We start from the raw sequence: 17140 nt of genomic DNA on the forward strand, positions 1-17140 counted from the left end.
CGGCCTTTCCTCCAGATCCTGATGGTTCGGGAACTGCTCGGCTGCCTCGCCCTACATGAGGGCAGAGTCATGGGAAGGGCAGCATCAAGGACACAGTGGGACCTCGTTAGATCCCTTCCTGTCTGGTGGCAGGGGCTGGGTCCCTTTCTTGCTCTCCAGGTGGACCCCAGTGCCACAACCCTCCAGGCCAGCTTGGAATCGGGAACCCCTCACACTCAAGTCACGTGGTTTGTTGAATGTGTTTCACGTCTCCCATCTCCTGCAGCACCACTGGTTCCCAGAGCCCCAGGTGGCAGGTCCGCCAGGCTGGTCTGTGAGCAGCCCAAGTGGCCCTCTGTCACCCATGAAGCAGGCCAGTGTTAACCCACCTCAGGAAGGGAGATGTTGAAGGGCTAGGGGCAAAGGAGCCAGCTCCCAAAGACCCCAGCACTCACGCTTCTGCCTAATAAGGAAATAAATGTCTGCCTGTCCCGCCCAGTTTCATCCACAGAAACAGAAGTCCAATGAGGTTTCTCATTTATGTTAAAAAAAACAAAAACACAGCGTTGTTTAACATTCTGGTACCTGGACGTCTAGAAATGTCACTTAGCCATGGGCCCTGGGAATCTGGGATACCACCCCTCCCTACAAGGCCCATGGCATCCTACACGGGGCTGGTGTCCCCTGGGCTGGCATCGGGGGTCACTTGACCGGTACCTAGGAACAAGTGGGATCTGCCTCCCAAGGGGGATGAAGGTGGGCCAGCCTGGTGGGCACATGGAACTGTACCACCAGCCATGTGCAGGCAGGAGACACAACCCAACCCTCAGTGGTCTTGCAGCTGCCAGTGTCCCCAGCAGGCTACGGAGCACAGTCAGAATGTGAAGCCTGAGAGGCTCAGGGCCCGGGGACACTGCAGGGTAAGCAAAGGCTCCTCTGGCTGAGGCAGGTGGCCCTCAGGGTGTGTGTCACAAGGGTAGACCACACAGGGGCCCCATTGGTCATTGGTTGCGTAATCTGAACAATGGAATTCAAACAACGCCAGAAACCCATCTTCTTGATTCCAAGAGAGAGGAGGGGCAACCTGCTCACGACGTGACAGCTTTCAGATGTCAAGGCTCCAGGCTCAGTGAGAATGTTGGAGGATGCAGAGCAGGTGGCTTCTGATGTCAGGAATCTGGCCACCCACTGGGTTGGGCAGACAAAGCAGGCCAGCTCAGGCCTTGGCCTCAGGCAGCTCCCTCGAGACTGGCCCTTCAGTCCACGCACTGTCCTCCGGGGCCAGGGCAGTGGCTTCAGGCTGCACGTTGCTGAGGACCCCATCCTCCTGGTCCAACGCCGGGACAGCCTTCTCCTTCAAGGGGCTACTCAGCTCCTGGGCCAGGGGCAGGGGCTGGTGGCGGTCCTGGTGGGAGTGCCACAGGATCTCCAGCGCAGCCCCCAAGAAGTAGATAACGGACAGCACCACGAAGTACACAAAGTAGACGAGGAACTGGAACAGAGAGGTGCAGCGGGGTGAGGAGCAGCCTGGGAGGTGAGGGGGCTTTGGAAGGGGGACGGGTAGTGGGAGACTGGGAGGGGGCAGTTGGGGGCGGGACATGTGGATGTACCAGTGTATTTTTCCCTCTCCCTCCTCCTGCTCAGAGGCCACGGGGACACAGCTATGGTGGGATGGGCACCCAAGGATCAGAGGCCAGCCCAGGAGCAGGTTCCCCAATGCGAAAATTCCCCTAACCACAGCACACACAGCACTGTGGGGGGTGGGGGACGGCTCCCACCACTTTCTCGCAGAACCGCAGCACTTTTGCTGCCTCTGTGATCTATACCCAGGCACTCTGCTCATTTTATGGGACACACAGTGCACTTGGCTGCGTGGACGGAGCTCCCACACTGCTGAGGGCTTGTGGCCATCGTGCATGTGGTGGAGCCTAGTCAAGGACAGGCAGCCTGAACCCCGGGCAGCCCCTACACAGCGAGCCAGTGGCCGCCCTGGTGATAGGCAAAGCTGCACAGTAGTGACACAAAGGTATGCACACCCAGCCTACAAAAATGCCCTTCCTGGTCCTCACAACCACCAGGGAGACAGGAGGTCCAGGTGATCTCGAGGTGTCTGTGGGCCAGACCAGGCTCAAGTCCCTCCCTGAGCCCCTCATGGCAAAAGCACCCCTAGCGCTTCTAAGAAATCTGCTTATTTCAAAAGTAAACCAGAAAGGGAACTGTGGAAGACTTTGCTCCCAGGGAGACGGAGCCTCATGTTTCCCATATTTTTCCCCGGTATGACTGCAACCCTGGACACTACACAGCAGACACATAAGAAAATGACTCTGAAGACGAGGGACAGCCCAGCCACGGACCCCAGAGCCTGAGGCACAGCATGGCGACATACAATAGGTCCTGGGCTTTGTTTCCTTTTTGCTGCAGGTGTTTTGAAACCAAAGAAGACTGCAACCCAGAAATGGCAACATAGATAGAAAAAAAACCCCACAAAGCTGCTCTCTCTGCCAGGCGACCAGGACAGGGATAGCCCAGCAAGACAGGAAGTGACAGACCAAACAGCCCTGCTCCAGGCAGACCCACCCTCATTACCCAGGCTGTAAAGAGGCCCCGGCCACGTGGGGTGGTACTGCTCGGGGCCCAGTGGGGAGCTGCAATGTTCACCCCACAGAAGCCAAACAGGAAGTGTGGACCTTTACTCGCACCGGGTGGTAACGGCCCCCGCCTCACCCATGTGGACTCAGGACTTTCACTGCTAGCCAGGAGTAGCAAGAACACCACACCCCGTATTCAACCTTCTGAAAGCTAAAGACAAAGAAGAAAATCTTGAATGTAGCCATTTAAAAAACAAAATGACACCTTAGGGAAAAAAACAATTAGAATGACAGAATTTTGCATCACAAACTATGAAGACCACAAGGAAGTGGCATGTGCTACTTTTTTCAGCATTTTTCACATGGTAAAAAAAAAAAAGCTGTCAGCCCAGAAGACTCTATCTTCAGGAATACCTTTCTTCAGGAAATCAAGACATTCTCAGATTTAAAAAAAAAAAAAAACTAAGCAAAGAATTTGTCACAAGTAGACCTACCCTAAAACAATGGCTAAAGGTGGTTTTCTTAACTGGAAGGGAATGGAGAAGACAGAACCTTGATTCAGCAGGAAGAAGAAAGAACACAGTGAGCAAAATCATGGGTACAGATCTTGGTTGCCAGGGGCTGGGGAGGAGAGGGGTGGCAGTCAGGTGGCGGGGCCGTGAAAGTGCAGCCTGAGGGATCCTGAGGGACCCCGAGGGATCCCGAGGGAAGGGAACCTTCTGTTTCTTCAGAACCGCAGGATGTGACCAGTGGGGAAACTGAAACGGAGGTATGTGGATCCCTGCATTACCTCTTACGCTGCGTGTGAATGAACAGTTATCCAAAAACTGGAAGTCCACTTTAGGAAAAACAAGCACACCCAGGCCAGCTCCGGGCCATGGGCCTGCATGCTGTGCCTTCTCTGAACACGAACATCTGCCCATTGTCATGGCTCAGGATGAAGTGAAAGGGACAGAGCGGTGAACAGAAAAGGAGAGAGGGTCAGCTGGAAGGAACTGTACCTCCTGGACCCCATCAGCATTTCTAACTGAACAAACTGCCCCACTTCTAGAGTTACTTTTTAACCCGGAATTGAGTTAAATTGATGTATTACTCTTGATTTGACTCCACAGAGAGCCATCAAGTGTGGGGGGCTGAGACAAGGACAACTGAGGAAGGCCCAGCCTTTGGGAACACTCTCCAGGCCCTTCCTACCCAGTCATGGGACCCTCAGAGGCCCTACTACTGAGCAGGGACAACTGAGGGCTCCGAGGAGGGCAAGGGGCTCCTCCAGGTGCTCGGGCTCCTCCCGGGCCAGCGGGACAGCTGCCAGGCAAGGCTCCCTGGGAAGGCCTGGGGCCAAGGGCGCTGCCCCTGCGGGGGGAGGCTTCCCCTAGATGGTGAGGAACTGCGTCAGTGAAGGAGGCTCTCGACCCACCCCTCCCTGAGCACAGGGCTCATGCCCTCCAGACAGCCCCTCCCAACACTCACAGCGGCACACGCACCTGTGGACCAGAGTCCTGTTGGGCCACGCGGCACTTTGCCAACCCTGCTCAGGGTGGACAGTGTGCAATGTTCAGCCCGGGGGAACTGGGAGGTGGGCAGTGTGCCTGGAGGGCCCTGCAGAAGCAGGCCCGAGACCCAGCTGCCTGTGTGGACGTGAAGCATGAGACATTCTGATGTTCTTCGCCTAAAGGGCATTTCCAAATGCCACTCAAAAAGCCCTCTTCCTCAGGAGGGTCTTTCTCACCTGCATCTCTTTCCTAAACAGCTACGGGGTCAGTGAGGCAATGCTGACCCAGCACCCTCAGACAGAGGGTCAAGGCATCTCATGGCACCCACCAAGCCCGAAAGCCCTCCCACCCAGTGAGGCCCTGGCTCCAAACAGGTGGAGGCTGCGCCCCCGCAGGCCGGCTACCCAAGACCTCAGTTTTAATCCTCCTGCTGGCCCATCCTCTGGCCCAGTTCACTCAGAGAGGTCCTGCCTTGGCTGAGGAAACCAAGAGTCACATGTGAGTGTTCTCCACCTCACAGCAGACGTAAGAGTCACACATGTCAGTATCCCCCACCTCACAAAGGACAGGCATTCTCAAGTTCTTCCCAGAAGCACCCAGACCTGGCCTGGGGTAGACGAAGAGAGACTGAAGAAGGGCCAGCAGACACCAATGTGACCCCACTGGCTCTACTTTCATCTGTCCTCAGTAAAGAAGACAAACTGCTGTCATGTGAATGAGGGACTGGGTCTCACGGGCCTTGACATCATAGGCAAAGACCTTAAATGAGGGTGGTAACCTGTGACAGCACAGGAAAATGGCCCACAGCACACCCTCGTCCTTCCCAGGACATCAGCCATTGTAGGGGATGCCCAGGGCCCAGAAAACCTCCAAAGAGGACCTGCATCCAGGCCCAACTCAGGCCCCACAATTCCAGCTGGAGTTGGCCGCGCCCTGCCCAGACACGGGTAGTGTTACAGCCCCAACCTGGGCCCAGGAGGGAGCAGTGCATACCGGCACAGCGGTTGCCAGATCATGGCTCCCTGGCTCTGGTCCTCCGACCCCTCTCTCCCTGCTCTGGGCCTCTCACTTCATGTCCCTGATCCGACTCAGTAAGCCCAATGTATCAAGCTGGGAATGCCCAGCCCACACCGTGCGTGCTCCCTGCCCTCGGTGGATCTGTGGGATGGGTCCTAAGGAGGGGGTTGGGTGGGTGCCAGGAGGCCCTGGCTCAGACACTGCCCCAGTGTCCCCATCCCCTGAGGAAGCATGCCCAAACGGGGGCTCACCTGAGAGCGGACGGGAAGGCCAAGGCCCCGCTTGTCAGAAACGATGAGGGTGATGATGGTCTTGAGAATGGTGGCGAGGAATGTGTTGACTCCGAAGACCAGGGCACAGAGCTCCTTAGAAAGAGAAGACGCGATCTGAAAACTTAATAGGAAAGCAGGCAGAGATCAGCTCATCTGGGAGGATCGAGAAGTGCCCGCAATACAAAGAGGAACCCTGGGCTGCCATTGGCTGCCAGAAACAGTCATGTGGTCTGATGACTGGCCATGCCCACTAAGGCCACTGGAGACCAGCAAGACCAGCCCAGAACCCAGGCCACCCTCCGCATCCTCCTTCAATGACTCAAAATGAGCACAACACAGTGCCAAATGCAACCTTGGGAAACCATTTAGGAAGTCTCCTAGTAACGCTGACACAGAGTGAATCACATTCCCTACAGCATTCTCAGAAAATCACCCTCAGGAGAATGGGCAGAGCATCATGAGGAAAATTCTGGAATTAAAGTCTTTAATGATCTTAAAGTCATTAAATGATTCAATAAATCAGAGAAGGAACAGGTAAATAAATAAGGAAATCAGAAGGGATTAATATGCTCAGAGTTCCTGGTACTCTGAAAAGAAATTAATATTTGAATGTACTTCCAATTAAAATCCCAAAAGTGCCTTTAAAAATAACGACCAGCCCTGGCCGGTGTGGCTCATTTGGTTGCAGTGTGGTCCCATAAACCAAAAGGGCTGTTTGATCCCCAGCGGGGGCACGTATGAGAAGGCAGCCTATCGATGTTTCTTTCTCACATGAATGTCTCTCTCTCTCTCTCTCCTGCCATCTTTCTCTTAAAAGGAAAAAAAAAAAAAAGTCCTTGGGTGATAATAATGATGACTAAACAAGAAATATTCTAAAGTTCAGAAGAATAAACAAACAAAAATACCCAAGAAGTCCTTAAAGGGAATGACTGAAGCCAAGGGCCTCCTGCTGTATTGGGGTCTGGGCAGCAAGAAACACATGAAACACCAGAATGAGCAATCACATGACAAAGACTGCACACAAACTGAGAGGAGACCTCATCAATCAAAGGTCTGAGAGGACAGATTAATCCCTGGCAAACCGGAGTTGGGTCCAGCCCCACCAGCACAGCAAATGCCGCACCATCCACCAAGAGTTTCACACTGTAAATTCCGTAAGCAGGCTTAAAGGCAAAGCATAACACACGTGATTAAAGGCTCCTATCACATGGAAGATATATGTGTGCTATGGGTAAATAAGGAAAAAAGAAATCCCAGCAGAGAGAGTCCACAGCTATGAAGTGGCCACTAACACCAGGGAGGAGCCAGCCCTGCTGCACGAAGAAAAGGCCAGCTGGCCCTCAAGTCACAGGGGTCGGGGCCTGCCCGGCAGGCATCTGCAGTATTGACCAACACCCCCTTGCTAAAGCACATGCCTTTTGACCTAGGCAGTCCCTTTCTAGGAACATCTGAGGCTATTATCAGAATTTGGAAAGAAAAATGCAGGTTGAGAGGATACTGGATCTCAGTGTTGCCTGTCATAGCAAAATGCTTAAGATGGCATCCCCATCAGTTGGCTATTAGCCATGTGACATATCACTTGTCACAAAGAGGACCAAATACACCTGCATTTTGGACAGCTAAACGAGAAGGTTGTCTTCTAGCAGGAGTATGGTCAGGGTCTGCCAGCACCTGGCCCTGAGGAGAAGGGCGGGAAGGACACTGGGTTTGGTCCAGGCTCTCAGGTCCCAGGGCAGGTGCAGGCTGGAAGTGTGGGTGCTGGCACAGAGGAGTCAGGCCACTACACCATGGGAACCAGGGCAGGAAGGCTAGGAGGAAAACCTTCGTGAGGACCAGTCCCTGTGGACACCAAGTGGCCTCAGTGGGAGGAGCAGAGAATATGTCATATAGGAGGGCTCCTTGCTGAGCCTCAGGGTCATGGCAGGCAGCTGGAACCAATGTGCTGCGGACAAGGGGACAATTGGGCCCCTGGCTAAAGCTGTCCAGGATTCACTGCTCCTCCCACCATCAAACTTGCTTCATACTGCTGGGCATATACTCCTTCTACTCCCCAGAGAACATTCAAGAAGGGAGGCCTGTTAATGCACACAGATAGCCCATCAGTCCCCGCCCTTAAGTCAGATGGTATGTGGCCCTCCAGCAGCCCTCTGTCTACCAGGTCCCGGGCCCTGGCCTTTTAGTGGCTGCCTGGGCCAATGGCCGCTTGTCCACCGCACACAGCCCAACTCACATGGCGATGGGTACCATGAACTGGTAGGTGCCGCGGAAGAGCACAAAGGCCACGTAGCACAGGCTGATGCTGGTCGTGCGGTGCATGAGGAAGACCAGCCCAGCCTGGAATGCTGTCAAGACTCCAATGACTAGCTTTGCCCACAGGGCCCAGCGGATCTTCACAAAGCCTGCCGCAAAGGCGGTGATGGCACCTGGGGAGACAGGACAGTCATTGTCATCCTCCCAGGGTGGATGGGGCAGGTAGGGCAGGTGGTAGGAGCCAGCTGTGCGTACCTAGCAGAGTAGAGGCGGCGTCCACCCCACCATTGTAGACCTTGGTGCTGTCTGTGGTGGGCTCAACAACATTCCACAGGATGTGCACATAGTAGACGATTAGGTAGTAGCCAGCCGAGTTAAAGACCCACCAGAGGGACCAGAGACGTAGCTGTGGCAGCCGCAGGCTGTTCCCCAGCTCCCGAAGCATGCGCACAAGGGTACAGTCCCACCAGGCTGCCAGCAGTGTCCGGCCAAGCTTTCTTCCTGCGGGCCAGCCAGGTCCTGGGTGCATCTGGGCCAGCTCGGAGGGCGAGGCCCCGCTGTGTACAGACTCACTGTTGTTGAAAAAGAGGCTGCGCTTGGGGCGCTTCAGGAAAATCGTGAGGATGAGGGTGAAGGTGAGGAAGGCCAGTGAGATGTAGTTGAGCATGGTGAAAGAGACTCTCCCCACAGTGACGAGCAGCTGGCCCAGCACGGAGCTGGTGAAGACGCCCAGCAGCACTGCAGCCCTCGAGTAGCCAGCCATACGCTGATAGTGGGCAGGCTGCACGAGAGAGAAGATGTAGGAGGAATAGGCGATGCGGGCAGCCATGGTAAGGCTGAAGAAGAACTCCATGAACTGCATGTGCAGCACAGAGTGGCCGAAGAGCAGCAGCAGCCACACAGAAATGTAGCTCAGGCTCTGCAGGAGCAGCACTGGCTTGTAGCGCAGGTAGTCCGTCAGCAGGAACATGGGCACCAGCACTGCCAGGTAGGAGTAGGATAGCACCGGCGTGATCTCGTTGGTGACCTGCGGGATGGCAGGCTCGTGACCCCACGCAGCTTGGCACTACAGCCACCGATGAGGCCCTTTGGTAGGCCCCGCCCACCAGAGCCACACAGTGAGTGTGACTGTCTGCTAACACCAGTACAGGAGGCCAGCAGGCTCCAAGGGTCAACTTTACAGATGGAAACCAAGGGCCAGGGGAGAGCCCCGGTCAGCATGTGTGGCCCACCTGGAAGCTGGTTGGACCCATTCACTCCAGCTGGTTTACCCATGGTTTCTACAGCCCTGGATCTGTCCACCTGGATGTGCTGCTGAGCCTGCTGGAGCAGCACACCCAAGTCTGTCCTCAGGACCCCAGAATGGACACGCATGCTGACAAGCCTCTAGGGGCTCAGAGGGTGGCTGACAGGACACCCTGACTGAAGCTTTCTGTCTGGCAGCCTCCTGAACCCACATGCCCATGGGAAGCCAAGGCTGACCCTCAGGACTATGGTCCCCAAAACACCAAGCAATGAAGTTCCCCTGGGATATTCCTGGTGCAAGTCAGTCCCCTGGGGAAGATGAATAACCTGTGTTTGGTCATTGACAGCCATGGCTCAGTTACAGCTACCCAGGCCGAACTGTTCATTAAAAATTCTGGGAACATCAAACAGTCCCTCCTTGATAAGACCTACTGGCAGATGACTTGCTCAGGCTGGGGAACAGCCTGCTGTTAGAGCCTGAGGGGCGGGGCGGGGTCAGAGAAGAGGACCTGCTGGTCTTTCCTGTTTCCTCTCCCATTCCCCACCTCCTGCAGAGGACAGTGCCCACCAAGGGGCCACAGGTCTGGGAGCCCACAAAGTCCCTGGAGCAGATGGTGTCTGTTAAGAGACCCAGCACCGGCAAGAGGTCAGCCTACTACTGGCCCGAGCCAAGTCTCCCAGAGGCATTCCCAAAGGAAAGGGAGGGAGGCGTAGTACAGGGACAGCCAAGAAACATGCCGTGGCAGAAACCGAGGAAACAGCAGCTATCAGATGGGCAGAAGGTCAACAGGGCAAGAGGGGCAAGAGGGAAACTGAAAGCTGCAGCCACAGGCAGAAGGAGCAGGTGTCAGTGTCCAGGACACTGTAGCATCATCCCTCAAGGGTGACAAACTGAGACCAGAGGTACCGGGTAACTCTGTGGTTTAATCCCCTAGGGTGCAACTTAGGTAAGACAGTCTTTGACCCACATGGTCCTGGCAGCACCAGCTCATGTGCTCTCCCAGACAGAAGCCTAGTCCATCTCATGATACTCGAGCTTGGTGGAATGGCTTCATTTCTAGGATCTACCATATAATCAGTTCACATGCCACCTGGGAGGGCAGGTGAATGGGACTTACAACTTTTTTGCTATAGACATTTTTCCTGTTATCTTAATAGAGCTTTACATGATTTCTGTAACCACCACAGCAGACAACGCTCCCCCAACTCGTGAAGATCAGATTAGTATTCTGAGGAAGGAGAGCCCTCCGGCTGACCAACGAGCCAGGGACATGAAGGACTGGTTACTGAGAGGAGCCCCCAGAGGGTATGGGGGGCACAGGAGACAACCCCGCAGGCCCCAGACCCAGCCTCACCTGGGAAGTGACTGGCTCCAGCAGCCAGCACTGGCCATGGGATCAGACACAGTGACAGACAAGCAGGGCTCCGAGTTCGTGTGGGCCAGTATGTGGCCATTTCTATCTTTCCAAGATGGCTACTTGGAAAAGACAGGCTGCATTTGCACAGCCACCTTATTTGACTTCAAAGTATTTGATGGTCTGCAAGGGGTAGGGGCCAAGCTCCAGGCCAGGGAGAAGCAGGAGCTTCCTGAAGAAATGAGGGCCACACTGGGACCCAGGAGAGTCCAGCAACAGTGACGGGGGTGGGGAGGCCGGTGGCCACACTGGAAGGGCAGAGAAGGCTGAGGGGAGGGGGGTGAGCAGCCCAGGACCAGCTCTGACAGGGACCAGCTCTGGGGCAGTGCTGGGGGTCCTCAGGTGGGCGAGCAGGGTGATGACCAGAGCTTGGACAGGGGCCCTGACTGTGCGCTTCATCAACGACAGCCTGAGTTTCTGTTTTATTTTATGGAGAAGGAAATAGCAAAAGTTGAAAGAAAGCGCTAGGGCTAGAGCCTGCCCTGCCTGGTCCTCCTACCACCACAATTCACCTCTGGTATAACCTTACTAGTCAGGTTTCAATAAGAGCCTTTGTCCTCCTTGCTGAGCAAAGAAAAATCCCTTCAGTAATGTCTTTAGGTAAAGGGCTGCTGAGTCTCTGCTGGAAGCAGGTGCCAGGCAGGTGGGCACACTCTCACCCCCTGGCATTCCTCCCTCAGAGACCGGCAGCCACCTCGGACCTCCACTGTGGCCAGTGTCACTCTTTAACTGGCCTGGTTAATGAGTGAGAGCCAGGCCCCTCAGTGCCACATGCGGGACTGGGGACAGGACCCAGGATACCACATGACCGCCTAACCTCCACAGCCCTAGCTGCTTCCCCGCCCGGGGGGTGCTCCTGCCCACCATACCCCTTGTTCACAGGCCCGTCCTACCCGCCCCGAGCCCACGTGCCTGCTTCCGTGTGAAGTTCTTGTCAGGGCCCAGGAGGTAGGGGGTGATGAAGCTCTCTCCGGGCCGCATCTGGGCCATGAAGCCGTAGAAGCAGAGAAAGAACACCAGGCACTGCCAGGACTGAAGCTCGTGGCCTGGCCCGGCCTCTGGTCCGGGCTCCGGCTGGGGCTCCAGGGCCACCGGCTTCTCCACTGACTGGCTGGAGGGTGCCATGCTGCCCAGGTCCCACGCAGCCCTGGAGAGACTGAAGGTGACGCTGGCCCTGGAGGGAAGAGCAGAGAGTCAGGGCGGATCAGCAGCTCTCAGACACCGCCCCTCCTCCCTGGCTGAACCCTTTCTCACTCAGCATTCCACACCCACATGGAGTTGGGGAGAGGAGCCCACAGACCCAAGCCCCATGCTCTCAGCCTGGAGTCAGTGACAATCCGGATGCCATGTCCACCCAGACTGGGCTGTAACCACCTCCAAGGAGTCTCCAGGGTTTCCTGGTCCCGTATGGTAACCACCAGCCTTGTGGGGATGCTTCAGTGTTAACTAAAACTAAATGCAATTTAAAGTGCAGTTTCCCAAGCACTTTATTTTGCGTGCTCATAACAGGTGGGCTGGGCGCACATCCTTCCCCAGGAGCAGTCTCAGGGACAGCCTGCTCTTGCTGTCCCATTGACCTCCTGAGGGACTCCATGCACAAAACTGGGGGATGGGCAGACGGGGTTTGTAGGTAGAACCCAGAGCAGGAGGGGAGACAAAGGGAGGCGCAGGAGCCAGAGAGTAGTGTGGTCGGGTAAAGGGGACAAACGGAGCTCCAGACCTGAGCTGAGGGAGGGTGGCCTCAGCCAGGGGCACTTTGGGAGGCGCCTCCATGTGGTGCAGGCGTGACGGCACCATTTCTACGCCCACAAATTACCCTTTCTAACAGACGGGCAGGTAATCATGTCTAGTGAACCAAATACAAAGTTAACTGCTGTCTGTTTTTATTACTACTTCTGTATATGCTACATGATATTGGTTTTCCATTAAGGCACTGATACAAAGTTCACTTTTAAGTGAGAGGGTCAAAAATCAAACTGCCATGAAAACTGGGTCAGGCGAAGAAGGCTGCCCATGCTAAGCAGGCACGGTGAGAATGAGGAAGGGTCCACCTTCCCCATGGCTCAGAAGGAGTGGGGACACACTGGGTGTAGAGATGGACAGGCTGAGAGATGTTGGGACAGCTCTGTGTGCCTTACTGCACGGCCTGTCCTGGGAGGGTGACTGTAGAGGGTCTGGATTTGGGGAGACATTCCCTCCAATTCCCAAGCAGTGGACACTAAAAATTCCCAAGATGTGGGAGCTGGTGCTCGGGAAAAGCCACCAGGTTCTGGGCACTCGATCCAGCGTGCTGCTCAGAAACCATCCAAGAAGGGAACGTTCCCACGTTCCTCCCTGGATGAGGCTCAGGAAAACCAGGTGAGCTCACAGACCCCCAGGGGTTACCAAGGGCAGAGAGAGACTCATGCCAGACCTCTGATGATGCTGCACAGACCTAGGGCCTCAGCAAAGAGAACTGTGGTTGGATGAGTGAGATTCCTTCACCTTCTCAGCTCCCATATTTCTGTGACTCAGGAAAAATGAGGTGGGGGGACGGTAGTGAAATGTCTTAAGAAACCAGGTCTGGCGGGTTTGTTTGTGGGGCCACAAGGAAAGGCAGAGCAGAGGCAAGAGGCAGCTTCAGGAATTCCAGAGAATTTCAAAGGGAAGAGGTGATGGGGGTTAACAGTGGCCCCAGAGTTACAGGGTCCTGGGACGGCCCCCCACCATTTCAAGGGGCCAAACGAAACAATCAGCCAGGCAAGGGAGCGCGAAGCTGGCCACCTCTCCCTCAGCACACAGGTCATACAGGCCTGAGGCTGCTTTCCCAATCTCTCTGGAGCTTGCACACAAACAGCTGGGAGGGCCTTGGCCCCTTCAGCAGAGGGGGCAGCCCCAGACCAGGAGGTGTACCACAGGCAGAGCCACCCACCTGGGGTGCACACACTACCAGGGGCCCCATTCTGGCTCCAGGACACCGCTCAGCTCACTTTCTCATTCCTAGTGCTCTGCTCCCCGGAAACCAGAGCAACCACAGTCACCTACTTAAGCAGCAGGCATTGGGGCAAACAGCTAGAAACTTAACTAAGCCCAGGGTCCCCCGGAGCCCTGTACTTGGCTCTCCTGCCATCTCCAGAAGCAATGGCAACTTTCCTAGCTGGTGTACCCAAATGCTGGGGCAATGACGGGGGTCTCAGATACCAGCGCCAAGCACTCGTGGTTTTGTTTCTATATCCTGCACGCCTACAGCTTCAGAAACCCCAAGGCAGTGCTTCTTAAACTACAGAAGAGCTCATCATAAAATGAGCTCTGGGTCCTGCACCATGGGGCCATCTTAAAGTCTGGGCCTGGCCCAGGACTCTGCACCTTAGCATGTGCCACGGGAATGCCCACAGGTGACCGGGTGAGCAAGCCCATGAGACACTGCGCCAGGACTCCTGGATGGTCTGGAGAAGCTCACCCCCTGGACATCACGTATCCAGGCTTCAGGGCAACCCCATCCTCCACCACCCAGTTCTCCAGGGTCATAACACAGGTGAACCAGCTGCACTCCCCAGAAAGGACGTGCAAGGAGACACCCAGGTGATGGCCAGGGAGCCCCCAGCATGGATGGGGGTCAGAGAGTGGGGGAGGGTCTGCAGATACCCAGGGTCCAGGGCAGGAGAGACGGGGTTCACATGGGCCTCTCCTGGTGGCACATGAGGCTGCCTCCTCAGTGTCTTACAAGCTCTGCCTCAGGGGTGACCCACCAAGCACCCGACCCCACAGTCCTCCCCTCTGGCTCCACCCCTGCAATCTGGAGACACTGCCCAGTGCAAGGCTCAACCTGCCAGGCCTCATAACTACTACAGCCCTTTACCCTGCTCCTGACTTAGGTACCAGGTGCCAGCACTTAGGCTGAGGCAAGACCAACTAAAGAGATGCCCTGGGGACTCCAGGCTTAGGGCAGTTAGTGATTACATTTCTTTCAACTAAAGGCCTGCCCTGGGCCTGAGGCTAGTGTCACCTATGGAATGTGCCTCTCCCTGTGCATTTCCCACACTATGCTCTGCACTGTTGTACACAAACTTTCAGAAACTTATGAAAAAAATGAGGGCTGTGTGACTGGGTAACTTCAAAGAGAGCTCAGCAGGACAGGGTCATAAGGAGGAGCAGAGGCCAAAAATCCAGGGTCTTATCTGAAATCCGATTTTAACTATGGAAAAAATGTGGAGCACCACAGGGCCAGAGCATGTTTACAAAGCAGATTCTCGGTCCAAGACACAGCGGGTCGCTTGGCCATTATTCAGTATCTTCAGGAGGAAAGGCCACTGGGGACTGAGGTTCAAAGAAAGGAGCTGGCTCAGAAGCCAGGGCCCTCAGCTACGGAGGCTGGGCCCCGCCATCCAGGGTAGGGTTTGCCTGCTTCACGTCTTATTATGTCGATTTCCTCAGTTCATGTGAGAGTAATGACCAACAGTGGCAGGCAGGCAGTGTCCCAGGTAAGACCCCAACATTTTGGTGTCCCTGGGCCACACTGGAAGAAGAGTTGTCTTGGGCCACACATTAAATACACTGCAACACGTAATCATACACAAAAAATAACGTTTTAAGTAAATTTATGATTTTGTGTTAGCTTGCATTCATAGCCATCCTGAGATGCATGCGGCTGGCCGGCCCCAGGTTGGGCACCCGGATGCCTTCTGGATTGCTGAGCCCGCCCAGATTTTAATCTGCATCCCGAGACTAGCAGACACCCTGTGATCTGACCACACAGTTTGCACCTGGACCACTTCACTGGCTTCTCCAGGACAATCGTTTCAGACGGGGAAGTAGCCACGACCCTGAGAATAGTTCTTCTCTAGTTCACGGGTTGGACAGATCCACTCAGGAAAGGGCTGCGGACACACTGCCCAGGCTCTGAGACAACTTCCAGCGCACTCAGTGCTAAGCACTGAGCTGACAGCCTCCTAATCAACTTAGGAGGCGATGAATGGGCGGGCACCGGATGTCAGAGCTCGGGGCCAGGACCACGCTCCTGGTGGGAGGGGCAGCCGATGCTCCCCGGCCTCTTGCGTTTTCCCGCCAAAGCGGCGCGCGCGCAGTGCCAGGGCGGTTCCAGCAGTCCAGGGAAGGCACCCGGGTCCGCGGGACCAGAGGAGGGTCGGGGTGGCGCTTACAGCACCAACCAGCGGGACCGCTGGGGAGATGACCGGAGGTGAGCCCGCCGCGCCGCGGTGGTTCAGAGCGTGCGCGCCGTGACCACTTGTCAGAAATGCTGTAGTGGCAGAAATGCGTCGGGCGGGCTAGCATGGGGTCCACACGCGGGCCGTGGCAGAGGTGGGGCTGCGCGTGGGGAACATGGCCACAGCGGACAGGAATGGGTTTGTGACACCGTGCGCTTAGGCTGCCCCACACGCAGACCCCAGCCTGCGCCTCCTGCATTCATCTCTGAGACTCCGGCCCGCACCCTCCGCCGCACTTACTTCAGGGTCCCCCATCACCCCCAGCCCCTGGCCCGCGCCTCACCAGGAGCGTGGCGTCCCCAGCCTGCTTCCCTGTGCTTTCGCCCCTGAGAACCGGAACCCATGTCTTCAACTTTACCCCGCGCCCCAAGCCCACATCCTTCTACATTCACCCCTAGGGCCCAGAACTGGGGCCCTTGCATTCACCTCTGAGACCCAGAATCCGTGGCCCCGGCCAGTCTCCCGCCCGCGTCCCTACATCTCGAGCCCCGCAAGGCAATATTACCTGGGCGGTGCACAGTGGTGCCGGCTAACCAATTCTGACCACACAAGCTGAGCGCGAACTACAGGGCCCAAAGTGACCCGCGGCCGCGGGCGCTGCCGGGAAATAAGGGGGCGCCCCTACAGCTAGCCACACCCCTTCACGACTGGAGATCCAGTTCGCGAACTGTGGTCTCATGCACCCTGCGCACACCTTGAGCGCGCCTGCGAGCGGAGCTGTCACCTCGCGAGACCATACATGCGTGCATTTTGCATCTCGGATCACAGTTCCCTGACCGGCCTCCGTCACCTCCCCAGGTCACGCGGCTCCCTCGTGGAGCATGCCTGGGCGCCGAATGTTGGGCACGGCCCACCCCCGTATGTCCTTCGGACCCCGGCTGCAGCCCCCACTGGACCACCCTCCCGGAGCCTCCTCCCTAAGTCCCCCCCGGGTTTCCCCTTACAGAGCCCTTGAGCCCCTCACTGGAACACCCCAGCCCCCAGCCACAGACCCCACTGGCCCATCCCTCCCAGAGACCCATCCCGGCGTCCGCTGGGTCACCCGCCCCCGCCCCCGCCCCGCGCCCCCCGGCTGTAGTCCCCACAGGGCCACCCCTCCCAGAGCACCTGAGCGCCCACTGGACAACCCTTAATACAGGCCCCCTCGGAAACCCCTCCCCGGGCCGCAGCCTCCATTGAACCACCATCTCCCACCTCGCCCCCGGGGGGCGCAGCCCTCCCAGAGTCCCCTCCGGAGCCCCCTCGAGCCTACCCACACGGCGCCCTGGTCACAGCTTGGGGACGTCCCAGAAGCCGTCTCGGACCGATCTGAAGGTGAGCTCTCTCCCCACTACCCCAGCTGTGACCGCCCCTTGGAGGAGTGCCGGCCCCCTGGCCCCTGCCCGCAGCCCCGCCCTGCCTCGCCTGCCACCCTGAGCAAGAAGTTCATGTGCTTTTTCTTTTAGGCTTATTTTAAAAACGTTCCAATCCAGGCTTGCCCACAAGCTCCAGCCAGAGACACTGGTCACTGTGCCAGGCAGGACAGGACTGTTGGGGTTTGACGGAGTTCTCCCTTCCCCCAGCGCAGCCTGTGCAGTTCACCCTGACCCACATTTGGGCTGGTGGCTGCCTCCGGACTACAACCAGGCACGGACACCTGATCTTGGGGGGACAAACAGCAGCCCCCCCCCCGCCCCC

General features: G+C 56.6%; 1 protein-coding gene across 1 annotated transcript; it reads right to left on the bottom strand.

Moving 5' to 3' along the window:
• Positions 1-550: 550 nt before the first annotated feature.
• Positions 551-16786, bottom strand: SLC19A1 (solute carrier family 19 member 1). Its single transcript, XM_054576458.1, has 6 exons — positions 16716-16786; positions 11172-11433; positions 7855-8626; positions 7580-7772; positions 5329-5470; positions 551-1471 (listed from the first exon to the last, which is right to left on the bottom strand). Exons 2-6 carry the CDS (start codon positions 11382-11384, stop codon positions 1196-1198), a joined length of 1596 nt encoding a protein of 531 aa, XP_054432433.1. The 5' UTR covers positions 11385-11433; positions 16716-16786; the 3' UTR covers positions 551-1195.
• Between the last annotated feature and the right edge of the window lie 354 nt (positions 16787-17140).

The sequence above is a fragment of the Pteronotus mesoamericanus genome, unplaced genomic scaffold (genome assembly GCF_021234165.1).
Source record: "Pteronotus mesoamericanus isolate MK-2021 breed Mesoamerican mustached bat unplaced genomic scaffold, CSHL_Meso_final contig_116, whole genome shotgun sequence".
Taxonomy (NCBI): domain Eukaryota; kingdom Metazoa; phylum Chordata; class Mammalia; order Chiroptera; family Mormoopidae; genus Pteronotus; species Pteronotus mesoamericanus.